Source organism: Nelumbo lutea, chromosome 1, assembly GCF_056320005.1.
Source record: "Nelumbo lutea isolate HS-2025 chromosome 1, American lotus-T2T, whole genome shotgun sequence".
In the NCBI taxonomy this organism is placed as follows: Eukaryota; Viridiplantae; Streptophyta; class Magnoliopsida; order Proteales; family Nelumbonaceae; genus Nelumbo; species Nelumbo lutea.
Genome location: NC_142684.1, coordinates 17521117 through 17533562, shown reverse-complemented (window position 1 = coordinate 17533562; position 12446 = coordinate 17521117). Strand labels below are relative to the sequence as shown.

Below are 12446 nucleotides of genomic sequence, written 5' to 3'. Positions count from 1 at the left end.
CAATTCTAATTCTGATTCCAAAAATGAACCAACAGACCCTAAATTCCAACTGTTTTTTTTTTTTTTACTTGAAACACCACAGTACCTATCATGGACGTAATTCATGTATCGCCATCGTCATCATCATCATCGTCTAAGCCTTTTTCAACAACTTGAAATTAATCGACCAATGCTAAATGTCATATAATAGTTATTAATGAGTATTAATGAGTCATGGATCATTTCTTATTATTAATTCCACCCAATAAGTAGTATTACATATGTAAAACAAATGTGATGTTAACGTTGTAAGCAATTACAGAGGTGAAGATTATTTTTATATCATTTAATTAAATATAAGGATAGGATTTGGATAACTCCTTTTCTCAGATTTTCATTCCGGGAAGGAGACCCAATTCCTTGAGAACATCGGAGCAGCCTTCGATAGGTTTCAACACCATGAAGCCCAAGGAGTTGGCAAAGCGTGATGCGGAGGAAATGCCATTGTTTGAGCTGAGCAAAACGCGGGCGTGGTCCAGTCCTGGAGCTGGTTCAGAACAATCCTTCCTGGGGCTACTCAGCAGCTTCACTTCACAGATATCTTCCTCGTGACTCCCTTCCACCGGCAGCTTGTAGATGCCCGTTGAATCAGTTTCTCCCTCGACGGAGTATGCCACGTCCTCGTTCTCTCGGCTCCTGCAATCTAGTCGCACCTTCGCACCTGCAACACCGAAATGGATGATCGGACTACTGGTTTCTGTTTTAATCGATGAGTTCGAATTAATCAAGATCAAGCTCTTAATTACCTGATATGGGTTCGCTGAGTTTGGTCTCGAATTGTGTACGGCAAGTGTCGCAATACACTTTCCCTTGAACGAAGAACTGCTCGTCGCAATGGACGAAGCCTGCGAGGGACAAGAAGCATAGAGCAGCGGCAAGGAGGGGAAGAGCCTGACAACACTTCGCCATGGATTAATTCTCTGCTAACCCAACCTTGTTTTTTTCTTTTTGAAATTCCTTTAAGGTGTTGAAGACTGTGAGAGGATGGATTGATGCAAGATAGAGAAGGCGTTTTATTGTCAGAGGAAGAAGAAGAGAGATTGGGACTAACCGTCATCCTTGGCAAGGTTGTTAGCATTCTCTCTTAATTTTTGAGGTCCAGAGAATGGGGTTGACCCGTTCATTGGGCCTGGTTTTTGGAAAATGAATGAACTCCATTAGAGAGAAAATGGTGCACCCAACAAAGCAATATGAATTCGTTCATGTATTACACCATCACCATACGCATTAACTGGATTCAAAACGGACGGACCAGATTCCGGAATTTTGTTTATTTTAAAGATATGACTGGATGAATGGTTGGAAGTTAGAACTTAGAAGAGGTCCTGGACTCTAATGGGCCTTTTTGGATATTGTTAAGGTGGAGCCCAAGTCGTGGGACATAATTAAGACCTTTTTGTTCCACTTGGGCTAATCCCTCTGATCTACATTGTAACAATACTATAATTGCTGGCCAGCTAACAATTCTTTCATTTGGTTATCTGATTGGAAAATATCTATCTCTACATTTCTCTTCCATGTTAACTCAGATTAGCTGATGGCTGTATACACTGAAACCAACAATGATATATTCCACGCTGGTCATAAAAACCCTGGGCTCATAACTTCAATCTCTTATTGTGGTTTCATAAGTTTTCTGACTGATGTGGGGTATTATTATTGGTTTTACAGCCCACTAAACAGCCAATACATTCAGCTGATTGGATCTCCCTCTCTGTCCTCTCAAACTCTTTTCACATGAAAAATATGAAAATAAAAATACTAAGGGTCCATCTAGTTCACAGAATCAGAATTGGTTGGGTGGAAGAATCCTATTTGCATTCCTAGTAGAATGACATTTCTATATTTGAGAAAATGGGCATTTCCTCTCTTTTTCTTAGCAATGAGAATCCATTTCAGTTGATTCCAATTCCCATCTAAACCAAACAAACAGAGGAAATAGATCATTCCAATTCTAATTCCAATAGATTTTCAATTTCGATTCTGGTTATGAATTTAAATCAAGCTGACCCCAAAATGTCTATGCGTAATTTTACATAGAGTTGCTTTGGTATGTTAAGTGTAAAACTATCCTTCAAGTTGTTTTTCATTTTGTACTGACCCGGGTGGGAATGTCTAGTCCACGTGTTGATGACTAGTTATTGTTAGGCTTCACCACTTTTAGGCTTGCTAAACTTTGATTTGGTTTGACCCAATTTAACCTTCAAACCAAGGCTTTCAGGCTACATCCCCCATCAGACACGTGGCTTTTTCAAATTTAAACAAATGGCATTTTCTTAGAAGTAGTTGTTAAAGCTCACAATCCACTATCCCATTCAGACGAATGGCTTTATCATTTTCCAAAAAGCTAGACATATGGCAATTTTTGAGAAGTCCCTACTAAAGCCCACAACCCACTACTAGGCTACATCTCCCCATCAATTTAGATACATGATCTTCTCATTTTTCAAGAAAACTAGACATGTGGCATTTTCTGAAAAGTTGATGCTAAAGCTTACAACTCACTACCACCATTTTCAATCAATTTCTAAAAAATGCAGAAAATACAAAAGTAGTTATCCACAACCACTTCTGCATATATTCTATCAATCTCATTTAATCATTAACCATCGTAATAAAAGAAAACCATCCATATTCTAATAATTATTGAAAAACTATTTTTTAAAATAAATATTTATTAAATTTTTAATAATTATTTAAAATATTAATAAATATAAATTTAACAATATTAATTCCACAATGTAAACTGATTTCCCGTACTTAGTATGGGATCATTCACTAGTTGTATATTATATATAGGCAATGGTCATGATACCGATTGATTGGTCAGCAAGGGCAGAGCCAAGTATAAAGTTAGAGGGTCCTTTGCCCCCTAATGGTCCTTCCCCCACCCCCACCACACACTGTTTCTCTAACTCCTTAATCATTTAATGCCCCTCCACTAACTCCAAGATTAAAACAAAATTTTGTTAATTTTTCATTCATAAAAGCAAGATTTTAAAAGTTAATTCGGAAATGGAATCACTGTGGCCACTGATTTCTACATCAGTGGTTTGACTGTTTGGGTTGAATGGTTCAGGTGGTTTGAAATATTAGGGCAATTAGGACCGACGATTCGACTGTTTGGGTTAATAGTCCTCTGACCAAGTCAACAGTTTTTTGCCTAAGAATGAATTAATGGTAAAATGGAACTGATTGTCTGGACAGTTTCTAAGCTGAACGGTCCGACTGTCCGGGTCAATGATAGTTCAAAAACACTGTAAAAAAGCCATAATAAACTCAAACCGTCTCACCCTACTTCTCTTCAAATCCTACCTCTTTTTACTCTAAATCTCATTTTCTTGATTTTTGCCAAAAAGAATACAGAAAAGTAAATCAATTACATTGAGAATTAAGTAGTAATTACAAGATTTGAGAGTTGACACAAATCCTATCTATAACCAAAAGATGTGGCAGTCCTCTCATCCTTCGTATCATTTTTTACTTTCCTTAACAATATTTATATTATTTATATTAAAAATCTATATAATTTAATTGAGTTAATATAACTTTTTCATTATCATAAACCAAAAAAATATATAACTCGGCACATAAAAGAAAATTCCTGACTCCGCCATGATGGTCAGACTCATATATATGCATATTAACTCAAACAATCACATCCATGCACAAACTATGTGTAAATATACACATCACACATTCACACGTTAATATCCATTTTAGATTGGTTTTAACTCAAACTCAGTCCATTGACACGTATATTCTTATTTTATATCAATGAATTAGATATTTGTTTAATCCAATCTAATATAAATTTATTATGAGTAGACCGGGTTCAATTCAATCTAATAAATATTTTGGATTGGATTGATCCAATTTAATATATTTTATTGGTCCATCCAATTCATTCAAATTGATTTTGAACTGGACAGGATCCAATGCAAAACCAGTCCATTGACACCTTTAACAACAGTCACCTTTCGGATTAAAGAATATCCAAAGGAGAGTAAGAAATTTCTTACATCTGTGTACACACATGGAAGTAATGTGTAAACATGCATGAAGGAATGTGGCTTTACGGTATTGAGTCAGCTGATGGATCATTCTTCTCTCTTGTGGTAGCAGCAGGATTTGATCCCAGGTAGCTAGCTACTCCGACAAGTGAGAGAACCTACCACTACCAGGCTACCAACTAATGTATCATGTATTTTTGTCAGTAGTATTTTTCTTAATTATAAATATATTATATTTATCACTGTAGCCGTTCAGCCTGTGCAGGTTGGGGTGGGGTCCATGAACTTGGCCGTATTATTTTATTTTTATTAAAAAAAAAAGAATATAAAAAATAATAAAAAGTTAATGAAAAAATGACAAATTCAATGGTTGTAACAATAATTAAAAAAATCATCTTAAAATTTTATTCCATATAAAATGATTAAAATTTTGAAAAATGCTATAATAAAATGATTAATGAAGTGTTGGGCCATGCTAGGTAATGCTACGAGCTGTGCCGTCATGACCCATGGGCCAAAAACCCTCAACCTAGTTGTGTCGAGCATGGCCTGATCTGTGCCGGCCTGGATTGGCCTAACCCATTTTACACCTCTCACGTAATTAGAAATTGCTAAAACCTCTCTTCAAGTATATGACTGTTGTTGAAACCTCCATTGAAGTTTAGTAATTACAATCATCTCTCCTGAACTTTTTAACACAACTGCAAGTAGATTCCTTTTGTTAGAATCTTTTAACAAGAAGCATTAAAATGTCCAAAATACCCATGCATTAAAATTTTATCTTCATCAAAGGTAAAGCTGCAACTTTAAACTCTCTTTTTATTTTTGTTGTTCGTCAAATTTGTATTGTTTTTCTATAAAAACCAGTCTCAATTGTAGCTGCATAGGTATTTTGGATACTTTTGTGATTCTTGTTGGAGGATTATAATCGTTAGAAGTTTGGGAGGTGATCACAATTATCAAACTATAGAGGAGGTTTAAGAAATGGTCATAAATATTTCATGGGAGGTTTCAACAATTTACCCTAAAAAGAATTGCTAATTACTAATCCATTAACTCAGTACCCTCAAATCTCAATGCAAGAAGCAAACTTTTTAGGGTAAATTGGAGATTAATATCTTCTATTTTGGGGCTAGTCTCACTTTAATACCTGAATTTTAAAACATGCTATTGAAATACATGAACTTTCGACAACTATCAATTTAGTCCAAAAGCATTAATTGATGTTAGATAACATGTAAAAGAGCACAAATACCCTTCAAGTTTCAAAATAGATGAGAAGAGTATACATTTGAACCATGACCAAAATAACCATGTTTGAACCGCTGAAAAAGCTACATGGAAAAGCATCATTGGAGAAGATTATATTGTTATTCGAGTAACTTGCAAGCTAATGTAGTTTAGAAAGCAAGAGAGCTAGTAAATAGTGCTTGTGCATACCTTTGCCCCCAAGGTGTTGTGGTCTTTATATACTGGAGTCCTCGTGAGTATCTCATCGAGTAAGCACCCCCGGGTTCTCTGATTCTCTCTGTGTAGATCAACCACCTCTGTCATCTACTGGAAGCCAAATCATCTCCAGCTAGGAGCAGCCAGATTGCGTCACATCACTAACCATTTTATTTTTCTCTTATTCAGTTTTTCAAAAGATAAAAAATAAATTAATGTTGTTTACCTATTTTTATCAAATTATGTATTTATCAAGTTGTCATTGATGATGACAATGATGATGAGTCAACTTTTTGAAAGACAGGAGTACTAATAATAATTAACTTTTAATTAATTAATTTTAGCTATTAATTACTACTATTAATAATAATTCACTGAAATTAATTAATTACTAATAATAATTTCTTATAATAATACAACTATTACTTAATTATTGATATTAAATAATTACTAAAAATATTTCTCATTATTAATTCAGAATGATAATTAATAATGATTTTCATAGTGGTAATTAATAATTCAAAAATAATCATTTTATATTTATATTAGCTCATATTAATTATTTTGAAAATAAATATTTAATGTTAATTATTTATATTAGAATTATTATTAGAAATTATAATTCATACATTTATATGAAATAATTAATTATATTATTATTATTAGTAATTATAATTAATACTTATATTACTTGATATAATTATATTATTATTATCGATATTTATAATTAATTATTACTAATAATAATGATTCTTGATAAAATTTAATTACTGATTATAATTACTTATTGATAATTAATTCCTTAATTATAACACTGATAATTATTACTTCAGAATGTTAATTAATTAATGATAATTAATAAGTACTTTAATAATGTTAATTATTAATCGGGATAAAATCATTTTATATTTATATTATTTCATATTAATTATTTTATAAATATATAATTAGTGCTACTTATTTACATTATTGTTATTATAAGTAATTATAATTATTACAATTATTATTCTCCAATAAATATTTCATTTGGTTAAAGTTAAATTATAAACTTTCAATTATCCATTATTGTTAAACTAAAAGAAATATAAAAGCAATTATTATTTTAGGAATTAACTAAAAATCATAATTATAACAAATTAATTATTCCATAATAATAATAATAATAATTTAATATTATTGATTTCAAAGTCAGTACACACATAATAAGAATATATTATTAGTAAATAATAGTAATAATAATATACTTATTATTATTATTATTATTAATTTCATAATTATTAATATATTATTAATCTATATTAACTTAATAAAGACATGGAATAAAAAATATATTCAAATTGCTACCAAATGAATGAACTAAAAATCTATGAGTATTCTAATTGACTTGAATTTGACACATCAACATGCCCAAAATTATAATTTTAATCTACATTTCCTATTTCTATCTCCCAATTCCCATAATTCAAATATACCGTTATGTTATGTACATGTTTCCCTACCTTTTTCCCAGAGACAAATTCTAGCCAGTCTGCGTGCACCGTGGTGAGTTTAGACTTAAAATCTGTAACCAGGATAGACCAAAAGAAGCATTACCACCTAACTTGGAGGTGACTTCCATACTTAGGATGGTCCCATCATTCTCCTTTCTTTCATGTTTCTTCTATTGGATGGGCTTTGGAATCCTGATCAAATTATCAGTTGATTGTATCTATACATGATGATTTGATTGTAGTCATATATTTTTCATCTCTTACTTTAGAGGATGGATGCATCTGCAAATGTTGTTTGGCATGGATTGTTTTTCTTAGCAGCTCTTTGAATGATTTTCTTCTTTCTTTGCCTCTTTGAATGAATATCATTTAAATACTTTTTATCTATTAATATGTCTCTAAATATTAAGTAGTATTGGTGATATTGTTGTAAACATCCATCTAATTTTATTATTTTATAAATAAATTAATGATTCCCAAGTTATTGATATTTTTTTGGGGGTGGATTGCTCAGCAGGACATTGATTTTTTATTGTTAAATAGTAAATTTTAAATTAAATGATGTTGTAGTTGCCCCTTAGTATGGGGTCATTGTCTAGATAAAACATGGTAAGTCTCTTAATTCGAATAAAGATCATACCCTAAATGTCTATTATAAATAATTAAAAAATAAAATAATTTAGATTAAATCAAATAATTACTTACTCAAAATTACTGAATTAAGTAAATAATAATAACAATCAATTATTTATAAAAATAATTAATAATAATAATCATCAAGTACTTATTTAAGTAAATAATAAAAATCAAAATAACAATCATTAGTTATCATTAATATTTATTCAAATCATGCCTCATAATAATTACCAAATGTAGTAATTGAACCTTAAATAAGAATAAATATTTATTAATAGTCATTAAAATGTTAAGCCAAATCATTAATATTTATTCTTAAATGGAAAATATGAATTAACAAATCTATTATTTAATGATTGTACTCGATTGGAAAAAATATTTTAAGTAAATATTTAAATTATAAATTTAATTAATATTATTATTAAATACCAAAAAAGTTAAATTAAATAAAAATATAATAATAATAATAATAATGGTTAAATTAAAATAATAAACGTTTCAAGTTGAATTTAATAACCCGTATAATTTTAGCGGGTTTGATATATAAGGGTCAATTTATGTAGACCCGTAAACTGTACGAATATCTTAAAAAATTGCAGTTTATAAACAGTAATATATATACAGTTTATAAACTGTATCTGAATGACACGTATTGAGGTTCGGGAAATCACAAATTATAGGTATTAATATGCAATTAACCCAAATTATTTATCATTTTTTTCCAAAAAAAGCTCGCGCTCTTTCTCTGCGCAAACCCACAAAGTTCTCCGAAGGGTCTGGTTTGGTGCTTGCTTACCGACATTCTGTGAAGGCGGTTTCATTCTCAGTATGTACGCGTATGCAAAGCCATGGCTCTACTCCTCAATCCCCAAAACAATATTCTCGCACTTTTTCTCTCTGCGCAAGCCTGCAAAATGCTCTTAAGATTATCGCGTTTAGTTTTTCGCCATTCTGTGAAAGCGGTCTTCCTCTTAGTGTGTACGCGAGTGCATAGCCATGGCTCTGCTCTTCAATCCCCAGAACCATATATCTCAATCGAACCCAGAAAAACCCTACATTAATTTTCTTAGAAGGACATCTGCTTTTGCCCAATCTTCCCATGTTCAAAATCTCCAAACCCATGTTGAGAAATTAGCTCCAGAACACAAACTTGTTGTCGTCGGCGGATCCAAGCTCTCCGGTCATGTCAACATCAGCGGATCCAAGAACTCTGCATTGGCTGTCCTCGCTGGGACCCTCTGTTGCTCCGAAACTTCGAAGCTTCACAACATGCCAAACCTGTCCGACACCAGAACAATGGTTTCGATTTTACGGTCTTTGGGTGTACGAGTCCAAGTATCTAATGGAGAAATAACAGTAGATACAGATGGACTTTGCTCTTTGGAGCCATGCTCGGACGCTGTTGGGAAGATTCGAGCAGGGCTTTTTGTTCTAGGGCCATTGCTTACTCGGTTCGGGGAGGCAGTTGTCGCACTTCCCGGTGGTTGCGACATAGGAGCTCGACCTGTAGACCTGTATATTCGAGGACTTCGTGCACTTGGAGCCATTGTTGAATTGAGGTAAGTGTATATACTAACTTCAAGTCAGTTAATGTTTTGTTCAGCTTTTTGGTTTTTTAGCCGTTGGGCCATGATTGATTTTAACCCACAAGCATGATTAGGATAGCTAGTTAAGGGTTAATTATATCCATGCAAGATTTTAACTTTTAAATTTTTAGTTTGGATCTGCTGGTCAAGCTTACAGAATAGAGATGTCAAGCTTGCTTAACCTTTACCTAAAGATTTTAAAAGTTAAAATCTTTTATGTTAATTATATCCAAATTTTTAGTTTGGATATTCTTATATATTATATGTCACCTCTAGTTGGATATATGTGACTAGTCTTGTGCTTTTGGGTACTTGGGGTGGCTATGATTCTTTCTTTCAAGGAACTGCACTCATTGAAGTCTTCAAGAGGCTCTAGTTCAGAGTTAGTTTAGCAAGGTATAATGTGTTTTTGCATATAAATAGAGGTGGGAATGGGGTGGGGGCTCTATGTTTCTATGTCATATTGTGTCAATTCTGAACAATTCTTATAGAAGGCAACACATTGCAACTGTCAGGGCCCATCTATGTACTCTTACATTTGGATTAGTACATGTCGTCGTCTTTTCATGACCTAATAACTGCAAGCCTGAATTGAGCAATATACCTTCTGAGTATACAAAAGGTAAAAAAAGAAAGCAAAAAAAGAACTTTCCATTTTATTATATACAATTTGATATATATTTTTTGCTAAGTATGAAATAATATTGAGTATAACTTATTTATTTGTTAGGCATACAAATGATTATCCTGTTTCAAATTGATATAGTCCTAATTGTTAAACTGCAATAGATGAAACTTCTGAAGGTTTTGGGGGTTAAGTTCCTACATGAATTTTGCCAACATGTTTGAACTGAACCAGTTTTCTAATTGAGACATAACCGCCAATCTGTTCTGTCAGAACTGGTAGGTCATATTTTAGAACACTGTATATCTGAAATAATGTAAATTATTACTCATAGCCATTTTGATTTTTGTGGTCTGTTGCCCATAATATCATTAAACATCTGAAAGAAGATGATTGATTGTTGGCTTTCTTAGCCTCATTGATGTGTTCTTAGGGCTATGGCCATCTATGCATACTATTATGGCGCTTCTGTGCTGCTTGTGGAAGTGTGCTTTGCTATTGATACACAACTTTAGTTTGTACAGACTCAAATCGGAACATTTGTATTATTCAAGTTCTCTGGCTTGTCAAATTTGGTGATAAATATTTGAAAACAGTACCTAGAATCATTGAACATGAAGATATTGTTAGAATCAACATTGAATCTAGAGTAAGGACAATCATACATCTGTTAAGTTTAGCCAAGTAGGTTAATAGGACTCAAGTGTCTGCATTGTATATTTTACAGGGATGGTAAAGTTCATGCATGTGCTGTAAACGGCAGAAAACTTGTTGGAGGAAGGTTCCATCTCGATTATCCCAGTGTTGGGGCAACTGAAACTCTCATGATGGCAGCTTCCATGGCTGATGGAATGACTGTGCTCACAAATGTAGCCCAAGTATGATATGATGATTGAAGCTCAAACTTCCCTATTTCTGATGCTCAGGATTATGGAAGTGCCTTTTTTTATGTCCATTGTTGCCAGATGAACTAAATTGAAAAATTGACTGTGTTGGGTCTGCCTTGTTACTCCAGGAGCCAGAGGTAGTTGATCTTGCACACTTTCTGATCAGAAGTGGGGCTCATGTGGAAGGAGCTGGAAGTGGCAAGCTTGTTATAAATGGCAGGAATCAATTGCATGGCCCTGAATTTACCATAATGCCAGACCGCATTGAGGCTGGTACATTTATGGTTGCTGCAGCCATAACACGTTCACATATCTCAATCTCACCTGTCATACCTTTGCATTTATTGTGTCTTGTTGACAAGCTTTCAGCTGCCGGTTGCAAGATCATGCAAAGCACACCAAACACATTGGAGGTATGGACATTTTTATGCTTTTCTTTCTGATTTTAGCTTGAGATCATAGATACTGTCTTGCATTCCCAGGTTTCAGCACTTCCTGCAAAGATTGGAGGAGATCTTCAAGGTTTTGATGTTAAAACAGGTCCTTTTCCTAAATTTCCTACAGATATGCAGCCTCAAATAATGTCACTGCTTACAACTTGTAAAGGATTAAGTATTGTAGAGGAGTCTGTTTTTGAAAGCCGTATGAGGCATGGTATGTATAGTTTTTACTAAAACTTGGTATGATACGGGAATCTAGTCTCTCTAGCTTCAAGTTTAACAGCATCTAATGGTCGAGGTATCCAGTCTATTAGAGTTAAACAGGAGAACGAGGTTTATCCTCGTGTATATCTGCCATTAGCCACTGTACTTGAACCGTTTTTCTTCCCTTTGTTTATGTTCTTTGATCTTGACCATGGGACAACCACAATTGACTTCTGTCTTTTCACATGCACTAGTGAGGGAACTGCAGAAACTAGGAGCAAAAATCCACCTTTACGGAAACAATGCATTAATCCATGGGAAAGAACAAGGAAGGTACTCTTTTTATTTTTTTGAGTTGTGTGAATCTTCTTCTTTTTATACTAGAAGAATGCAGAAATGGTGTTGAAAACTAACCATCTTTCTCCTTGACAGTGACTTGTCCGGATCCCAAGTTGTTGCAACTGATTTAAGATGTGGAGCTTCACTGGTGTTGGCTGGAATGGCAGCTGAAGGAATCACGGTGATTGATGGTGTAACACATATTGATCGGGGTTATGAGAATCTGGAGATGAAGCTTCGTTGCCTAGGAACTGATATCAGAAGACATCCATTTTCCATTGTGACAGGTACTGGAGGAACCATTTGAGTGCATATAAGCTGTACAGAGGATTTCTACTATGTTTTGATAATTAATGGATTTTGTGCGTAGTGCAGTTGAAAACAGACTTGTTTGAAAAGACTCTTAAATAATACATAATTAATATTAAGTAATTAAAGATAATTATTCAGACAGCGTCTATGATAGCTGAAGTGGTTCAATTGAATGATATATTTGTTTGCCTTTTAAGCCATGTTTGGTTTGAAGGAAAAAGTAGGGAAAGAAAAGGAAAGGTAGGGAGGGACCTTAGAGAATAAGTATCAAAGAGGTTATGAGTTCTTTAATGGCTTAAGCAGCGGAAATTAGCTGATTAAGATACTCTTAAAATAAATATTTCATATTTAACTATTGGGTTAATTACTGGTTTCAAATACTATTTAAATGTACTCTATAGTATGGCCCCATGATACAAAATAGGTCAT

General features: G+C 33.3%; 2 protein-coding genes across 3 annotated transcripts; one reads left to right on the top strand and one right to left on the bottom strand.

Annotated features, from left to right (window-relative positions):
• Nucleotides 1-197: 197 nt before the first annotated feature.
• LOC148873750 (anther-specific protein LAT52-like) lies at nt 198-1042 on the bottom strand. The gene is made up of 2 exons (XM_088963654.1): nt 786-1042; nt 198-700 (listed from the first exon to the last, which is right to left on the bottom strand). Exons 1-2 carry the CDS (start codon nt 946-948, stop codon nt 366-368), a joined length of 498 nt encoding a protein of 165 aa, XP_088819780.1. The 5' UTR covers nt 949-1042; the 3' UTR covers nt 198-365.
• Nucleotides 1043-8332: 7290 nt separating this feature from the next.
• On the top strand, nt 8333-12154 carry LOC148873749 (uncharacterized). 2 transcript variants are annotated; one of them, XM_088963542.1, is made up of 6 exons: nt 8333-9183; nt 10563-10713; nt 10851-11135; nt 11205-11376; nt 11621-11699; nt 11799-12154. In XM_088963542.1, exons 1-6 carry the CDS (start codon nt 8621-8623, stop codon nt 12010-12012), a joined length of 1464 nt encoding a protein of 487 aa, XP_088819668.1. In that variant the 5' UTR covers nt 8333-8620; the 3' UTR covers nt 12013-12154. The 2 variants fall into 2 exon arrangements, with proteins under 2 accessions (XP_088819668.1, XP_088819669.1); XM_088963543.1 differs by having other exon boundaries at nt 8335-9183; nt 11205-11262.
• The last annotated feature ends 292 nt before the right edge of the window (nt 12155-12446 follow it).